Below are 19,809 nucleotides of genomic sequence, written 5' to 3'. Positions count from 1 at the left end.
TTTTTTTTGCCAGTTCTTGATAAGTTGCTTGTTGCCCTCCTCCCATGTTTTTGAAAAAAAAAACCCAAAAAAAACAAGCACATTTGCCAAATAACTTGATTTAGTGAAGTTGCTAACACACAAGAAAGAACGCAGTAATTTCACTTTTCATTTTCAAGTTGCTGCAACTTCAAAAAGTTAAGTAAAAAAAGCTACATTTCAAGTAGACTTAACACTTAAAGTAAACAAAAAGTATGATAAATACTTATATTTACTTGCATTTTTCAAGGCAATCAATTTTCAAGATTATTTTAAGTAACCTCAACTTGTCAGATTTTGCAGTGCAGAGATGCAGAAGTGAGGGAGGAGCAGCTCACACAACATATCGCTCTTCCGCTGGTTTTGTAGTAGCACTGAAGCAAGCAGTGTGTGTGGATTTATACAAGCATGAATTGGGTAATCCAGTGGGCAGAAATTACCCCACTTTATGGAGAGCTTTAAGACTCGGGCTGCCAGACCCTGTAGTGCTTCTCCAAGAACGCACTCAGCTGCACATGTTTTTCGGGAGACAGGAAAGCGGCCAGTTTCAGGTCAAAACAAACAGTCGTCTTTTTGCAGCCGGGTTAGAACCGCTGCTTCTATTCCAAGAGCTGGACTAAAAAAAGTGACCAATTGCAAAACACTTGAATCCTGTTTTGTAAACCTTCTCTTTCAAAGTCGTGTTTTGGTGCCAAAATAACAGGACGATTGAGCGAGTGGGTTTGTGGGTAAACTAAGTGATTGTAATCAAAATGGAGGCTCAGCTCGGGGTTTGAATCCTTCATGAATCTGCAGCACAGTTTTAATGTCCATCCCAGACCCAAGCCCTGAAAACCCCACAAAATTTAGTTGACGTCATCAAGTGCCAGAGTGCAAGAAGCTGCCAGGGCTGCAAATTTTCAATGAAGGAATGAAACAGCACATTGTGATTTAACAGGCATTTCTGTGGCCAGTGAAGTACACGGCTCAAATTTAATGAGTGCAGCATAAACGTTTCTTTCTTCTGTCAAATTAACATAGTGGTGTCAGAAGATGTGAAAAGCGCTATACAAGTGCAGTCCATTTACTATTTTACCGTATTTGAGATCCTGTCAATCAAAATCTCATTTAAGGCCTCCGACTTCAGCAACAATCAAAACCTAAAATTCCAAACACACTTATTCGTATCTTTCGGCTCACCCCAGAACGTCTTCCCAGTAAGCGATGTGATGGACAAGTAGAAATTTTGTATTCAAGTTAGGGTTTTCTGCACATTCACTTATTTGTGGCAGACTGTAATGATTAAAACATCTGCCGCCACGTATTTATTTTCTTTTTTTGGAGCTGGAGAGTTTATTATTAAAATATATATACTGTTCCGCTATGCATTGCGCCACCGTCTCAAACCGCAGAGCACAGACAGAAGAAGCAGAGTCTAAAAGTTTGCTTTCACTCGCAGCAGCTGCTCCTCTATCAGTATAAAACTCAGAAAACAACTGTCTTTTGTAAGTCACCACCCCCCCATTACAACATGCTAAAGTTATTAGCGTAAGCCTATGGCATTTTACATTGCATAAACAAGCTTAGAGGCTAGCGAACTTTCCCTCTACTCATAACTTAACCAGTTTACATTTATTTATGCTCTCTTTTATTCACCACTGGTTTAAGTCACTGCATCTCTCGACAGAAAAGCAGGCAGCACGTTTTTTTAAGTTCAACATTTTCAAAATAGAGCAGCTAATGGTACTTTTGCAAGAAGTTAGCAAAGTGAGATACCCGGCATGTACGTTGTGTTTTCCTGAGTAAGACTTTGTTTACATAAATAACTTGCTCTGTATGTCAACCCGAAATCTCTGAAATCAAAACATCTCTACACTGGTGATTTATCCCCGTGTAGATAACGTTCTCCTCATCATCTTTCTCTCGCCTGCTTGCCATCATCTGCCTGGCGCTGTGTGACGATGACATAGAATTTCAAATTAAAGGCGCATCTGCACGAGGATGATATGGATCAGGGTTTTCATTCTGCGCCAATGATGTGTGATTGTTGCGTATTTAATCGATATTGATGCAGAACGATGAATTGTTACACCCCTAGTTTATATGACGTCAAAGTTGGCAAGTCATGTGCCAAATCAACTTTCACAGTTGTCACAGAGTTTTCCCAGATTATTCCAGCATCATAAGATTGCAGCAAAACATGGCAACCTTAACTGAGTGCAAACACCTAAAATGTACTTTTAGTGCACCTCTTAAGCAAATGCACTTAGTTAAATTCCACCAGCGACCGCAGACTGATGGAAAGTCTGCATTAAGAGCTGAAAAAGTCTGCAAGAGAGCCATTTATAACTTGTTTTTTCTCACCGTGGGAAAAAGCCTGGAGCTGTACCGGACTAGTCAGAGTCAGTGAGTCTGCAGGCCGGACACTGGGACCGGGCCAGCGTTTAAAGAACATCTTCCTGTTCAAAACAGACGCTGGAAAAGGAGACGTCACTCAGAAGTTTATAAGTGGGATGTTTGTGTTATTCGATGAGAAGCTTCGTTTCGTACCGAGTGAATGTGACATGAATTGTGAGTGCGCCAAACAGTAATCAATCAGTCCCTGACAGAAGAGAGAGGAGCCGTTGATGATTCATACAGAGTTTCTACAATTATGACTCAGCCTGAACCTCTAACTCTACAGGAGCTGTAAAATTAGTGAATCAAGGTAATAGCTGTGAGGTTATGTGAGGAATTGTCCTGCCTGTTGTTTCTTGCTGCCGTAGAGATAGTGAGATAAAATCTTACTGTGAGACTGTTTCAGCATGTCTGATCAATTCGCCACAGCAGTGTTGACCTCGAAATGTTTTCTAACACAATAAAAACAAGAATTACAACGTGCTTCAGGTGGTAATCTAAGAGATTTATATTTTCCTCCCTGCACAATCTGATTTTATGTGATGACTGTAGAGCGAGTTGCTTTATAGGACTTCATCCAAGATCTGTGATTTATTTAAAATGACAATTCTCCTTTAAAGGAAAAGAAAGCATCACCACAGGGTATAAAATATTCCCCCCCGACATCTAATTTAACATTTTATTCAGGCATAAAATGTCTCTTTTTAAAACAAATTAGAATTTTATCAAATGAAGCTTAAATTATTTGAAGGATTAATGTGAAATGAAGCATAAATATTTGACACGATTTGAATAATTCCCACCTGAAATAGACATAATTTAAGGGGACCTATTCTGCTTTTTCTGACTTTTCGTCATATAATGCTACAGTGTTGAATGTTCATATTAAATGTGGCTCAAGGTTCAAATAATGAGCTAAAGGCATGTGAAATGAATCCCTGGAAATGTTTTTTTCCAGCTGATGTCACTTTGTGACAATGTTTTCGCTTTACTCATTTATTAAGCTTTGGTGCGTCACTCGTGGTTATGACATTGTGAGTTTGGCTCTGGACTTTTGTCGCGTGCCGTTCTCTCTCTCTCATACTCGTCCTGTAAAATCAGCACATTTTCATCAGAAACAAAAACAGATTAGATGGTTGATAAATGACTGCAATGCTGCGATAACTTCCAGTGATTGTTTGAGGGGAAAAAAGCAGAACAGACTACCGTGGTGATAACAGAGCCTGATAGTGATTTGTGCTGCTGCATTATGCAGTTTTAACCTCTCATGTTAGAGGAGAGCCAGGTGGGTGCTGAGGTTTGATAAGGCAGGGTGTTATTTCTGCCTTTGCTATTCTCTCCACACTGTCAGCTCATGATCGTGGTGTCTCTGAGCCAAAAGGCTGCTTCACGGGCGTATCACAGAAAATGCTCCATCAACAGACAAATGAAACATGACAACAATATAAATGTATAAATGCCTGCTCTGTGCTATTAAATGTCTATTTTGTGAACTTTCTTTTAGTCCGAACAATGTGAGGTTTGTCCAAGACATGAAAGTTAATCTTTCTGTACTGTTTTCACTCTGTTAAGGCTACAAATGTCAGTTCTTATCTTCTCCGTCTTTAGACGTTGAGAAGGAAAATGAGTAAACACACGCAGTAGTTATGCAGATAAAATCCGACCTTGTGCTGTTTCTTTCCTCTGGAAACGGAGGAATATGTGATTGGTTGAAGCAGATGGGTGTGTGTTTTTAAAGGGCAGTGGGGCTTTTCAGCTCGCTGACTCGCTGGCTCCGGGAAGGTTCATGAGTTTGACAAGGACAAAGTTACGCTCAGAGTTCACAGCAGAGTGCACAGATTCATCAGAGTGATGCTCTGACTCAAGTCTGATTAGCTGATCATGATCAATTAATCAGTGATTAATCAGTTTGTCAAACAACAGAAAGATGACAGCAGTTGATTAATCACTGAAGTCGTGAATGATCTGCTGATTTTCTCTTTTTTATAGGATTGGAAATTGAACATCTTTCTGAAAAATTATTGATTAAACGATTAATCGCTTTTTTGTAAAAAAAATTGCATACATTTTAGAGTTGGTTAAATGCCCAGATTTTTTAAGTTGAGTCAAACAAATCCCTCAACTGATGTTTTATCCCCTCAAAGTGTTTAATTAGCAAAATATAATGCATAAAACATTTAAGCAGCAATTAAGCTGAAGAGCAAATATGCATTGCTCTCTGAAAAGCGTGTATCGGAGTATAAGTATGTCCAATATGAAAAGTTTTTGTCAAAAACTTACACATTCTTCAGCGTTTATATTTTGATATCTAAACTGGAGACATTTTTTAAGCAAATAGAACATTTCACACATATGCATGAAGAAGTTCTGCATATTTCAAAAGATTCAGAAGTGTTTTAGTATTAATACTGAATCTCAGTTACTCTGTTGGAACATCATCGTCAGTTTAAATAGTTACACATATATTGTTGCTTAAATTTTGCTGACAGCTTGATTATTATGGCTATTTTTAGGGCTTGGATTTGATAAAGTGCTATTGAAACCCCAGACTCAGTCATTTCTAATTAACACATCTGACTTTCGGTGTAAATTGCTGTTAAAACAACTCTTCTTCACACATACGCAAACACATGCAGGCACATGTGTAGCGTATATATCATTAACAGACAGTCAGACACGCTCACCTGCAGCTGTCCTGCAGGTAGAGACTAAAGCCTCGTTTCTGTTGAAGCTTTATGTAACGAGGCTGCTCAACACCTCCCGTGCTTATCCAGTCCCGGTCAGAGCAGCTTCTGACTTCTTGAATGCAGTTGTGTTTTTGCCATCTCTCTCCCGCTGGCTCTGTAAATCTGCAGCTTTGTCCCTGTAACAATGGGAGCGAGGACAGCGGGGCGAGTGTAATCTTGGAGCCCTGGTACAGACTGAAACACAGACACAGACAATACTCTGAATTACTGAACTAAATGCTGAGTTTGAAGGACGCAACACCTGCAGAAAACAAACATTTTCTAATCTTTTGTGTTTATGATGTCCTAGTTTTGGGTTTTTTGAAGGCTGACTCTTTGTTGAAGAGTTTTTTATGAGCAGGAATAAATAGATTTTATCTAAGCCTCTTTATTAAAATGGTCACAGTTTTTTTTACAGCACAGCAGGACATAAAATTCTTCTTTTCTGATTTTGAATTATAGGCAGAGCTTCCTTTAGAAAAGCGGCTGAATAACTTTCCATGTGGCCATGTCGTGTCCTGTTTTGTGTTTGTTTCGCAGCAGCTCTCCCCTCTGTATCCATCTGCTCTCACCGTCCTACATTCCTCCTAGCAGGGAGCTTTAACTGCTCCATGAGAAAAATGACAAAGTGAGACGTGATGGGTGACTGATCCTTCTAATATCAGCTCATGAGCCTGCGTGACCTTGTGTGTCCTTTGACTGTGGTCGAACCTTTTAACGCTGTGCAAAGTCGAGATCCCGCCAGCGGTTTGATTTAGATAATGTGGCCCGTGAGGGGCATTAATCTGCGAAAATGCTCCAGACAAGTTGGCACGATTTTTGTCAGATGATTTAAAATCCCTGAAGCAGAACATACGCTGTCATCTAGCTGTGAATGTAGAGGTTTGAGTTGCACATTTCCCGTCCCCTGCTTGACTTGTCGCTGCTGGTGCCATCACGATATTCGTCATGCTGAGCAGACACACTCACACACACACTCTCCGAGACGCTGACCTGATTGTGCGCTGCACATGTGACATCCTGGGGGCGACAGAGAGAGGGAGGTGCGGAGGCGGGCTGGAGAGCGGCTGGTGAAGGTCAGCAGACGGTCAGTGGCTCGAGGTCCCGACACTGACCGTGCAGAAACAAGGAGCGCGAGGCGGCTCATCGAGCAGCAGGAGGTCTGGATGGTGGCTCAGTGTAAAGTCTGGATTGCTGTGGTGTTTGCTCATTAGCGCATTTGTAATGTATCTGATTGAAAAAGGGACGTAGCTAAGGATACATTAATGGTAAAAGAATCATTTTTCGGCCTGTCAGGATAATTACATTATTGGTTTATCGAGATCAGCAATTATTCTTAAGGACAGGTCCATATATCAGAGGATAATTCCCTTTTTTATATGCATTTGTTTACATAAGAATGTCATCAATATTTTGGCCAACATGATGCCAGAATAAACAGCAGGGTTTTCCACCAGGAAAAATGTTGGCATTGTACATTTCTGCAATCCACACATGCATCACATTTTTGTCAAACACAGCAATGTCTCAGTAAAAACAAACACTTTCTTTTAAAGATTATTTTTTGGGGCTTTTATTACATTTATTATAGTGCAGCTATACAAAGGGCCACAGGTCAGAAAAAGGACACCGGCTACATGGAGCAGATGCTCTACTCACTGAGTCAGAGGCTGCCCTAAAAAAAGCACTTTTCATTGCAATATCTCAATAGGAAATGCAGCAACGTCTCATAAAAAAAACAACTGCTTTTGGTTGCATTTTTCTGGTAGGAAACACAGCAATGTCTGTAAAAAACAACCCCTTTTCCCGACAGTATTCCAGTGGTAAAGGCAGCGATGCCTCTGTGAAAACTTTGGCTTTTTGTGGCTTTATTTGGCAAAACAGTGATGTGTTGCGACAAAAGTGGCTAAAAAGTCGTAGGAAAAAATGTGACAGGTTGCTAAATCACAACAGTTTTTGTTGTTGAAACAGTGATCTGCAGGCGTCTCACCTTTAAATGTCATGCCATCCACCATCCCCTCCACCTCCCAATGACAAAGTCAACTCAAATAACTCATCACTTTAGAAATGTTGATTTGATACGTATAAAATACTGTTGTCACAATACCCAAATTTTGACTTTAATAAGACACTTGCCTAAATATCACTGTATTGCTGCTGAAGGTATGGGCGGGTGCACTTGCAACCATGCCTTTCCGACTGTGCCTGCAGACGGTGGAAGCATTGCTGACTCATGGGAAACATGGCAGCTATTAAAGTACCCACACTGAAAATAAGGTAAAGTGATACCTTTCTACTGTCGATATAATGTGCAGCACTAGTATGAAAAGTAAAAATTTAAGATATCCGTGGTTCGCAGAAATGCACAATGCCAACATTTTCCTCGGGCGACTGGACCGTTCACTGTCACTTCATGTCAGGTTGCTTTTATCCTCCCGTCTGCTCTCTGTGTGACCATGGGCGGGGCTCGCCTCCCCACTACATGCACATTTATTTGTTTTATGCATTTGAGATATTAAAATTTTTTAAGAATTAAAAGTTCATTGCTCTTTGAGAGGTTGCATACACATTATTAGGCATTAAATGGTATTAACATGGCAATAATATAATTTATCACAGTTATTTCTAGGGCAATACATTGTCCACCAAAAGTAGTTATTGTGACAGGCCTAATCATTTTTTCAAACTGCAGAAAACAGAAGTTAAATCAGAGCCTAATCATCTCAATACCTGTACTCGCTATTATCTGGTTTTTAGTTTATAGTAATATTTAGTATTTGTTTTTTATTTAGAATACCCAACACCCTGTTTTAACTGAGGGGAGTGCAACTCTCTCCTTTATTCTCACTTCCACGTTATGCAGAGTCTTTGATTTTTGCATTTCCACATTTCAGTGCAACTCTTTGATGCTGCCGCTCGTCTTTGATGCCAGTGAAGAGAGAGAAAGCACAAAGCGACAAACCGAAGCCTGAGCTCATTTACATACAGTACAGACACCTACTGTAGCGAGTATCTAGTACACAGCGATGCAGATTACTTGGGTGTAGCCGGTACAAAATCGACTTATTAAATATTAATGTGGTGCGGTGTATCAGCTCATCGGCGAGGTATGAGGTGTAGGAAGAGTGGAGATGCTGAAGTCTAGGAGACAAAGCTCTTTGTCGCCGTAAAGCCGGGACCCACACAGTCTCAGACAAAGACACTCTTTCATATACGATGTCTCTGCAGGGAGGTTTCGCTGAAAGAGCTGCTGTACTCAAGTTCAGTCCTTTATTCTACATCTCTGCTAATCCTCCTCTCATCATGCACCTTGTGTCATTTTGAAATAATTCTCCGGCCTTGTGTCAAATGTAAAAAAGCGCCCCACTCTGATTCTGGGTAATGAAACTGTCGCTGCAAATGAACCAGCCAACATGAGATTTGCAGCGTGGTTGTAACGTAAACCAGTTCAGCTCTGCAGAGACGGCAGGGTGTGTCTGTCAACAGTGTAAACAGTCACTTTCAAGTTTAACTTCATTGATATAAATGAGGTGGAGAAAGTAAACCGTTCAACACAATCATAATTCAACAGCACGACAAACAGCTTCAAACACCTTCTTAAAACAACTGACTGCTTTATTATTCTGCATTACATGCAGCGTGGGGCAACTACAAGTATATGGCATAGGTTTGAAAATTGTACACTGGAGCTGCAACGATTGGTTTTCTAGTCAATTAGTCTGCAAAAAAAATCAACTAAAGTTAAAGTGATCTTAAGGAAAAAATGGTGTTTTCAGCTGAAATGTGGATGTTTCTTGTTTATCTCTGTTTTATGTCATATCAAACTGAATATCTCAGGGTTTTGGGTTGAGAAAGCAAAACATTTAAAGACATCACCTCAGATTCTGAGATTTTCTGCCATTTTATAGACCAAACAATTGATCAAAAAAATAATTGCCAGATTAATCGATGTTGAAAATAATCGTTAGATGCAGCCCTGTTGTACTCCCAAATCTTTGAAATACTTCTTTTTTTCTAGTCAGATCAATGAGATACTTTTATAATAATGTATGTTTTTCATGTGTTCAACTTAAGAAAGTTTTTTTCTGTTTTTAAGTAGATCATCCAACTTTCTAACTTGACCAAAAAAGTACATTTACGTTACCATAAACATTAGGACTAAGTAATTCATGTGGGTTTGTGTTGGTTTTTTTCTTAAATTTTTGTTATGGTGAAATTGTTCTTAAATTTAATTCCAAATGGCATTAAAAAATCTTAAATTTAACTTTAATTTAAGCTGTAGGAACCCTGATTGCTTTCTCTCTGTGTTTTTGAACAAAATCAAGCCAATTTGCTCAGGCTTCATAGGGTTAAAATTCAGATGTCAGTGTTATGAATGAAGCTTCAAGCAGCTGGGTACAGCCATAGTGAGAAATGTGCGGTGAGCTAATGAGCGGTTACTGTGACACTCCTCAAGATCCAGTTTTACCCAGCTCAGATGTTGAGTTAACAAACATCAGGATGGAAGTTGTTTTGACATGAACACACGATCCCTTAAATCCCTCTCCACACCCTAAACCCACCTCCCTTCCGGCAGCCAATCACTGCCGAGCATCCAGTGTGCTGTTTACGAGTCTCACGCTACCATGACCAAGTTACAGACCCTGTTAAACCCTCGGGACGTGAGACGCTGGGACAGGGGACCTTGTGTTTCTCAACATCCAGAGTAAATAAACAGGCCCCGACGCCAGAGGGAAGCTGACATGACTCCTTCCTAAAAGCTTATTGAAGGAATTCCCTCTTGTGTCAGCCGGTCAGAGGATTGTGCTCTGTAATCAGATTATCATCTCTTGTAGAGTTAGAGATTATATGTCATGTCTGTGCCGCCCACTGTCGCCTGCGAAGCTTTACGCGGCGCTGCAGGTTGAGCATTAAACAAACCGCAGCGGCCAACAAACATTTCTTGGAGCGTTTCTTTCTCTTGTGGCTTGTGAAAACATCTGCGGCGCCTGAAATGCAAAATCAGAATATTTATAGCAGCTTTTGTGGTCGCTGTGATTGCTGTTTGTCTTCTGCCTGTTTGGTTGGTTCACAGCCCTCCTCCCGTCGACTCAGAAAGACGCTTTTTGACTGTTCATGTGTGTGAGATGATGATGTCATGAAGCGTGGTACAAGAGCCGCTCTGTAGAACATATCAATGGTTAGCATTTAGGAGCCGTAAGTAGTAATTTAGGTGGAGAGAGAAGCCCAAATAATAGTGCTCCAGTGGCAGCACCCCCCTATCAAGCTGCTCATCGTGTCATTTCCCTGCAGCCTGGTGACAGATGTTCCCTCGTAATATATAGTTTACAGTTTGGGGGCTATCAATACCAATATCAATTATCCCTTGCTCTTTATAACTGTGGAGCTAATGCTTTATTGATCCTCGACAGGAAACGTCAAAGCGGTGAGAGGTCAGGGTTGATAAAGATTTCCTGCGACATAGACCTCAATCTAGTGATGTGTGCAAAAAAAACCACCTTTCATAGCTAAGCAGGTTTTTTTCTGGCTCAAAATGAGGCAGAGGTGGTATTATCCCTTTTATACGCACGCACGTTCATGTGTACGGTGCCTCAACTAGCTCAAGCAAACACTTTTTACAAGCAGAGTATTTTAGGACCTCTGTATGATTGGAAAAATTACAATTATTGATGTTCTATTTTGAGAATATGATCACAAATACCGATATACCGAATATCTTGAACAGTTTCATTCTGCTGTCAAAGTATAATCAAAACAAATGTAGTTCTCCTTCTGTTGTTAAACAAAAAATCAAAAGCAGTTGTAGACAGCCTGTGTTTTTTATGTCATTTATTTTGAGTATTTTACTAACTATTTGAAATTATTTGCTGTTTTCCGTATGTGACAGTCATGTTCTGCAAATGTCTGTTTGATTTTTTGAAATTGTAGTTAAAAACGACAGAAATCAACCGTGTTTGATGTCTCTTTAAAAAAAAGTGTTCTCTATTATGATTCATATCAGAGTTTTGTCGAGAGCCCGACAAAATTTGACTAAGACGATCGCCTCTTGAATCTATGTCGGAAAAACCCTGCTGAATCTTTGAAATCCTTGAAATGAGTGTTAGAAACCGCCTTTCTCTGGAAATGACCACAGACTAACCACAGATAAAAATAACTGACCTGTGATGTCACCCCTTGTGTTTGTGTACGCCCACTTTGAAACCTTGAGTCAGAGTTTTTGGCTGTGGAGGGCGAAGGTCGGATCTGAATGATGACCTTAATTATACTTAACTTAAAACTCTAATAAAATGTAAAGAGGCGAGTTATTAAAATAACATGTCACCCCCTGTACAGTTGTCATGAATGTTAAATACAGTTTTTGCTCCAGGCTGTAAACGTGTTTATTTCTGCTGTAAACTTGGACATTTTAACATGGGGGTTTATGGGGATTTACTTGTTTCTGGAGCCAGCCTCAAGTGGACATCGGAGGAACTGCAGCTTTTAGCGTTTCCTTTTTGGCTTCATTTTTCAGCCTCTTTTGAAATGTTGCCACTCTGAAATGACGTTTATTCTCCAGTGATATCACGAGAAACAGGATTAGCAGGAAAGGAGGGTCTCGCATCATAGTTATTAGCAATTGACTTACTCACTTCAGCTGCATCAAAGTATCAGGAATTACATCAGGTCTCCCAAGCTGAGGCAGCAATATCCTGCCATGAGCCGTCTTTAGCTCTTTGCTGCCGTTGCATAAACGCTCATGGAGCCCCCGGGCTGTCTGCGTCTGCCAGATTACAGACCCAGCCGCTGCCTCTTCACTCCACTCGGCTGCCTTTTTTGTTTTTTTTCTTTATAATTCTTGGATCTCTTGTGCAGCCTCCTCCATCTTGTGGCCCGTGTGTCATCTCTCTAAATCCCTCATCCCAAAGTCCCCTCACTTCTCCATCTCCTGCTAATCCATCGCTTCCCTCTCCTGCTGCTCATCCTATCGCCCCTCTATACTCTTCATCGTCCTGTTATAGCCGTCAGTGTATTGAATTATCGTCCATGTCTCCGCTCTAGACGCCTTCTTATGCATTAAAGGATGGAAAACTGAATAGGATAGCGTTTAAATAAAAATTATGCCTCATAGAGTAGTCTCAAATTTATAATAATGGAGCTGCCACAGTCAGATCTCTGTGAAAGGATTACATGGAGCTTGTAGTAGATATTATAGTCACAGCAGGGTGGCGTCTAATCATTTCAGATATGCTTTGTTTGTTTTGAGTGAGGGCTCTGTACTGTTGCTTTGCTTTTACAGCACAGAGTTTAAGGGCACAATCAACTGTGAGAATGAATATTGGATGAGCATTGATCAGATCCAAGGACACAAACACGACCCCAAATGAATGCTAATGTTGCTCCGTATCTGGATGTGTAAATAAGCAGTTGTTTGCTCACAGGATTACTTGTCACCGCTGCACCGAAAGTGGAAAAAGTTGATGCAGGTTTTTAAGTTTTTGTAGTATAAAATTAGGATAGCAATAAATCTGTACTTAACCCCTTTGAATCCTGAGCACATTGGTTTTATTTAGTTCAAAATTATGGCAGGAAGGCAATGAGCAACTTAACAAGACATGGCCCAAAAATTAGCAAAAAAATCTGTAAAAAAGTTACAATAAAATTACTTGAAAATAAGCAACAACAACTACAACAAGAAAGTTACTTTAAATTTATTTTATATATTTTATTGTTTTTTTATTTCTGGAACATAATTTTAAATATAAATTAATTATAATTATAAATATACTCTGTTGGCCATTATTGATTTTTAAAATAATTTTCTGGTTATCCTCCCCTGAAAAAACACATATTTAGGTAATTTTTGTCACCTTTTTCTTCTAATTTGTAATGTAGTCATTGCCTTTTTACTCCATTTTGCTCAAGTTTCAAAGGGTCAAATAGCTTGTGAAAGGCCACTAAAAAACAGCAACACTGATGTCGATCCAGGTTTTCAAGGGTTAAAGGGAAAGGCAGGTATTTTTCAGTCTGGACCTTATTTTCTGGGGTTGTACCTGACTCAGATTTATGCCAGAGTGTTTGGTTTATTTTACATGCTTTTCATTCTTAATTTTTTGATAATTTTGGCTTTGGTCATGCATACGGCACAAATATAGGAAAGATTGTGTATTTTTGTTTTAATCTTGGAATTTCCAGCTCAGCTCCTACAATATGTCTAAAATACAGTGTGAACAAAACTGTTAAATTCATACTGTTAAATACAAAAAAATGCACCACTGAAACTAAATCAAACTGCAACTTTTGATCCGACAGCCATAAATAACATGCATTGTGTTATTTCTGGGTGTCATTCTGGGCTTTTGCCTTGGAATTTATCATGTTTACTATTTTCCACCACATTTGGCAAATGGAGAAAATAAATGCTATCTCCACTAGATGCACTGTCACAGTCAACGATGCTGCAAATCACGGACATATCCCAGGCTGTGATCATAATTTTTAAAAAATATATTCTTTGCATATTGTATCAAAAAATAAATGTTTTGTGTGTTTTTTTTTCAACTAAAAACATAGTGGCATCGTGACAAAAACCTGGCATTTAAAGGGTTAAAATTCTGAAAATTAATGAATATTTGATATTTATAATTAGGACTGATGTTGGTTAAAATATGAACCCAATGAAAGTTGAAAATTATATTAATGCATCATATTATTTATAGCCTGACTTTGAAAAGCGCATTTTGTGCACAGAGCGGGACCTAAGGGTTAAATAATTGCAAGCAAATTTCTAAGCCCTGCATGTGTCTCTGTCTGTCCCCCGCAGGTGAGCCAAGGAAATGTCCCAGGCGTGGAAAGTGCGTCTCTGGCCATGGACACGGAGGAGGGCGTGGAGGTGGTGTGGAACGAGGTGCTCTTCTCTGACAAGAAGGTCTTCAAAGCACAGGAGGTACTGCGGCTCTGATTCCCTACAGCCAAGACAGGCAGCATTTATTCTGTTTTTTAAATAAACTGTGGTTTTAGAGAGATTAAAATTTGGTAATTAGGACTTTAACTAACTAATTTGCCGCTCTTTTCAAGCTAAATGTGTGTTGACATAGGCACCAAAACTGTAGCAGCAGAGAGATGTTTCAGTGACGTAACATGGGTTACATTTCAGTGATTTTACAGCACTAATCTTTCGATAAAGGTCAATTTCTTCACATATTTATTTAATTGAAAAAAAATGCAGTCAAGTTTTGCTTTGTTAGAGGGTTTGCCTGCAGCAATTTATGTAATTGCTCTCTTGCCAGAGGCCAAATGTTATATTTTATATTTTTATGGGGATTTGGCCCAAAACATTTCAGTGCTGATTTCTTGTCTGAAAACAAAATCTGATTTTTTTCTGCCATTTTTGTTAAACCACACCGCCTCCAGCATTTCAACCATCCCTGAAAACCTTTGTACACATTTTTAAATTAGAGTCACAAAATGTTATGACTTTTTCCAAACAGAACTCTCACAAGGACCTTGAGTTACAGGTATTGATGATTATTTCCAAGCCATGTTTTTGATGAATCTCAAAATAATGAAAAATGCCTCTCACAGATTCCAAAATTGTAAGTTTAAACATTCAAATGGCTTTTTTTTCCAACTAAGAATCTAAAACACAACTGCATTCAATTCATTAACCTGAAGGACCGTGAAAAGCAGCAAATATTAACATTCGTTAATCGTTTTCTTGGCATTTTCACTTGATGTGAACAACCTCTGATGTGTGTGTTTCAGGAGAAGATTAAGTTGATGTTTGAGAACCTGATGCAGGTCGAACACCCCAACATCGTCAAGTTCCACAAGTACTGGCTGGACATGAAGGAGAGCCAGGCGCGGGTAAGAGCTTTCTGTGCGTTCATTTGATTTGGTGACAACAGATTATTGACCAGGCCGATGATTGAAACTGATATTTTGCTTTTGCCAATTATCTGTATCAGCATTTTATTTTAATTATTACTAATTAGTTAAAAGTGCAAAGAAAGTGTCAGCGTGGGAGGAACTTTTACTTTGTAAAACCTCAGGGAGCTGTTTTAATTAATTCATATTTTATTACATTTTTCACTTGGCTTTATTAAAAAAGGTTGCTGGGAACTTGCAGTATTTAATGTGGAAAGTTTCAGTCTGATGAAACATTTGCTATAAAGGTGTTTTAAAAAATTTGTGCTGTTTGTGTGTTAAATTCTAAATATTGACAAAGATTTTCATTGTCATTGTAAATGCATGCCGGTTTCAGATTTCGGTTATCTGTCTCATTAATTATACTGTTTTCCTTTTGCTATGATGTGTGGCAGTTTGTGTGTTTAAAAAAACAATATAAATATGTTTAAAAAAAAAAAAACTCTTATGCTTTAAAAAACACCCTTAAAGTATTGTAACTTTTTAGAAAAGCTGCAGCGAAAATCAGGCAATTCAGGCTGCAACAATCACAAAAACAGCCAGAGAAATCCTAAAGGCACTGTGTGGCTCTCTCAGTCCTCTGTGGAAATCATCCCTGAATAAAAACAGCATGCACCTTCCATTTTGCTAACAAAATACACTTGATACCTTTTATATTAAATTCCTTCAGAGTCTTCACTACATGTATTATGTTGGAAACTGCAACTTGACGGGTTGGCTGAGGCAGACATCATAACTCTAGCTTCCCCACACACACTTGTAAATTAAGTCCTTGTGTGGCCCACAGGTGATATTTATCACAGAGTACATGTCGTCGGGGAGCCTCAAGCAGTTTCTGAAGAAAACTAAGAAGAACCACAAGACCATGAATGTGAAGGTCAGTGTTTTCTGCTCACACACTTTCTGTCTGTGAGCTCTCTCAGTGCGTCCCCTGGTGGTGACTCCGAGCACTGCAGTCCAATCGATATTCAGATCCATATCTCCTGCAGGATTACAGATGATTTACAGGACACCCTGGTGGCTCAGTCTGCTCAGACATTTATCTTCGGTTTGAAACCTGCATCCCGTCCTCTTGCTTCTCTCTCGTCTGTCTTCTGCATTTGCTGTTTCTACAATAAATCCATACAAAAAGGGAGATATTTGTGTCTTTGACACTTTAAAATTCCTTTTAAATATTGTGAAAAAAATTGTTAGTTAAATATTGTTATTGTAACTTTATTTTTATGAGTGATTAATGTAAAATGTGCGTTCATAAATATGGTAATTAAGTATATTATACAATTTCTTTTAGATAATGTGGAAATCTTAGTTGGAACAAATTAACTTGTATGGGTTATACAATTTTGCATTCATAATTATGTTTATTAAGTATTTAATTACCATGTTTATGAACACACATAAGGTGATTCCTCATGAAAATTAAGTTTTTCACATCATTTAAAAGGAATTTTAAAGTGTTATGTACTGTTACCATAATTACGAACACATGTTTTTAATTTGATTATTAGTAAAAAATTAAATCGGTCCAACAAAATTTTCTGCATTATTTTAAGAGGAATTTTAAAGTATTATATACTTAATGACCATAATAATAAACCCAGTTGATTCCTCATAAAATTATGTTATTGCAGCTATTTTTTCACATTATTTTAAAGGATTTTTTCAAAGGATTCATGTTGCTCTGGTTCACTATATTTTAGGCCTGGAAGAGATGGTGCACCCAGATTCTCTCTGCTCTCAGGTACCGACTGATTTCCTCTCCAGGATTTTAACATGAGAGATTTTTTTATTATCATAGCTATAACATTAATTGAATGTCTTTTGTTGTTTTTTTAACCTGCAGTTATTTGCACTCTTGTGACCCACCAATAATCCATGGCAACCTGACGTGCGACACCATCTTCATCCAGCATAATGGCCTCATCAAGATTGGCTCAGGTCTGCTCCCAGCGGGGCTTTTTATGTTGCAACCACCAGCACACATATTGTAACCTCAGACTGTTAATTGCTTGAATTTCATCCCACAAAAATATTTCACTTGATTTTCTTTCCGCAGTGTGGCATCGGCTGTTTGTTAATGGTAAGGAAAAGATAATGTTGTAGCAGATATGTTTTCATTTGTGTCATATATATTAATTGATTTCATCTAATGTATCTGTACTTTTTGTTTCTTCTCTGATCAGTGTTTCCAGATGCCAGTGTCCACGGGAAAGCGAGGCAACATCGCGACGAGCAGAGGAATCTTCATTTCTTTGCACCAGAATATGGATGTAAGTGGGATGCAGCTGAGTTTGTGTGCGGCTCAGTTTTTAATGGAATGATTCACTCCAAAGTGAAAATTTAGTCATTAACGCCATAGTCTAAAGTGACTTAAATGGCTCTATTAACAACATTTATTATTATTTTAATTTTAATTTTTTCAATTATTGTCATCATTTTTTTTAATTTAAAATTTTTTTTTAACTCCACTGAAGTCAATAAAATCACAGAAAAACCACTGCAAGTTATCCCCTGTAATTCCGTGTTATTCTCTTTCCCCACCTGTGCAGCAAAATGCAAATGTTTTGTTGAAAGCCGAGTGTAGAATTGTGGGAAATTTGTTATCAAATAACTGTAATTGTAGTTATGGTGGAAAATATTGAAATAATGAGTATCAGAATTTATTGGAGCTGCAGTGAAAAACACAAAACATTCATATTATTCCACTCAAATTATCTGGAGACATTCAAAGGTTCTGCATACAACATTCAGAGTATTGATATAGCAGCAAACCACTATTCGCCATGTAAAGGTGCAGTGAGTAATGGCGTCCTGAGCAGTTTCCGGACGCACTTTCATGTTAGTGCATGTAGGTCCTGCGTGTGTATCGCACTGGCTAGTTAACATATGCACTGGGAAGTTAAAAATGTATTTATTATTTTTAGAGTACTGTTCAACATCTATCTGTGGACATGTGGCTACAGTGTCTGTTTGTGCAGAATACAGCGAGATGCATTGTTATCAACTTGTATTACTAAAAACAGTTAACCTGGTGTTAATATTGGTAACAACATTGTAGTTTTTTAATGTTTTCTATTTTTCAATGTTAGTTTTAGTGCCAGGTAAGTCTCAGACTGACTGCATGTCCATTTTGGGATAAGCTTTTCTTAAAATGAACAATGTGTCTGACCTCCTTCATTTTTGTTTGTTTGTCTTTTTCTGTAGCGAGTGAAGATGATTATGCCATAGACATTTTCTCCTTCGGCATCTGTGCTCTAGAGGTGAGAGAAACGTATCTATAAGATTCTTCTGTGTGTGTGTGTGTGTGTGTGTAACAGATTTGTCACATTTGTCCATTAAAAAGTTACATTTTCCAAATAGTTCATGCATAGGCCGAAACTAAAAGTGGCCAAAAATACAAATTTGGTTTGCATTCATTCATTCGTTTTAGCACATTGATTATCAATAAATTAATTTCTAGCAGTCGAGAAAAGCTGTAATATGTGAGTGTGTTAACACATTATTTGCACCCCTAGATGGCAGTGCTGGAGATCCAGGCCAACGGAGACACTGCTGTGTCCAAGGAGGCCATCGTCAATGCAGGTCAATCTCTGGAAGACCCTCTCATGAGAGTGAGTCTCAAAAATACTTCATGTCCTAAATATGCATCAGTACAACCAAAGAAACATTGAGAGGAGGACAAATTGTCCTACGCTACTCTATTAGCACTCGCCCACTCATACCACCATGTTTCTCGGTTTATTTCCTTCCACATGCAGAGACTTTGAACAGTTATAGACTGAATGTTTCAGTAAAACACGCCAGAAAATGCAGAGCGCTGCTCGGTAAACTGGGTCATACTGTACGCTCATGTTGTTATGTGTTGGACTCGTTGCTCTCTGCAGGAGTTCACCCAGTCCTGTTTGCGTCATGAAGCCAAGCTCCGTCCTACGGCACACGACCTTCTGTTCCACCGAGTCCTGTTCGAGGTGCACTCCCTCAAACTGCTCGCCGCCCACTGCCTCATCAACAACCAGTGTGAGTTTCTCACCTCCACAGGCCAAGCGCACCACACCAGAGTCTCCTCACGATATTTACGTCTTCCTGCGTGCAGCGGATCGATATGATCTGATATTTGAGTATGTTTGTCCTGTTGAGGAGCCGGTGTTACGTTTATCAAAAAATGTGCATGCAACAGCTGTGCATGCAGCCTGTTTCAAGTTTCTCCTGCTTCTTTTCTGCACAATACTTTGTGCAATTATTCTGCAAAATTCTTTTTAACAGAAATATTCAGGTCTTATTTAAAGTATTCTTGCATTTCTATTTAACAACCTTTTATAATGTGATGCAGGTATTTGTACTTATTTATTTCTTATTTTCTATTTATGTGTATGTATTATATAAATTCAGGGATAAAACACTTTCTTTAACATATTTTCAAATTCTTCCTTTCCTTGAAAAATAATTTCTGTATCCTACATTTTCTCCCAGGATCAATAATTAAAGTATTTTTGATTCAGTCAGTTCTTACTTAAATTATTCTTGCATTTATATTTAACACCCTTTGTAATGTGACCCAGGTATTTGTGCATATTTCTGTTTTTTCTATTTATGTGTGTATTGTATAAATTGCAGCATAATACACATTTTATATGTATTCTCAAATTATTATTATTTTTTTTTCTTTCAAAATAAAAATATTTTTCTGTATCCCAATTTTCCCCCTGGGGATCAATAAATGAAATATGTCTCATTTTGATCATGGGTTATACAATATATTTGCTAGCTTAAGCAAACAATCAAGTGT

General features: G+C 38.5%; 1 protein-coding gene across 1 annotated transcript in view; it reads left to right on the top strand.

Annotated features, from left to right (window-relative positions):
* Positions 1-19,809, top strand: part of nrbp2b (nuclear receptor binding protein 2b) — a 44,514-nt gene that overhangs the window by 20,707 nt on the left and 3,998 nt on the right. The window contains exons 2-11 of the mRNA XM_042510775.1: positions 13,921-14,043; positions 14,862-14,963; positions 15,811-15,900; positions 16,724-16,764; positions 16,867-16,961; positions 17,080-17,103; positions 17,207-17,293; positions 18,228-18,283; positions 18,539-18,634; positions 18,908-19,040. Of these exons, the coding sequence (XP_042366709.1) occupies positions 13,921-14,043; positions 14,862-14,963; positions 15,811-15,900; positions 16,724-16,764; positions 16,867-16,961; positions 17,080-17,103; positions 17,207-17,293; positions 18,228-18,283; positions 18,539-18,634; positions 18,908-19,040 (847 nt within the window). The remainder of the gene's footprint in view (positions 1-13,920; positions 14,044-14,861; positions 14,964-15,810; positions 15,901-16,723; positions 16,765-16,866; positions 16,962-17,079; positions 17,104-17,206; positions 17,294-18,227; positions 18,284-18,538; positions 18,635-18,907; positions 19,041-19,809) is intronic.

This window comes from Plectropomus leopardus, chromosome 21, assembly GCF_008729295.1.
Source record: "Plectropomus leopardus isolate mb chromosome 21, YSFRI_Pleo_2.0, whole genome shotgun sequence".
In the NCBI taxonomy this organism is placed as follows: Eukaryota; Metazoa; Chordata; class Actinopteri; order Perciformes; family Serranidae; genus Plectropomus; species Plectropomus leopardus.
Note: the sequence above shows the minus strand (reverse complement) of the source record. Positions and strands in the feature narration are given on the sequence as shown.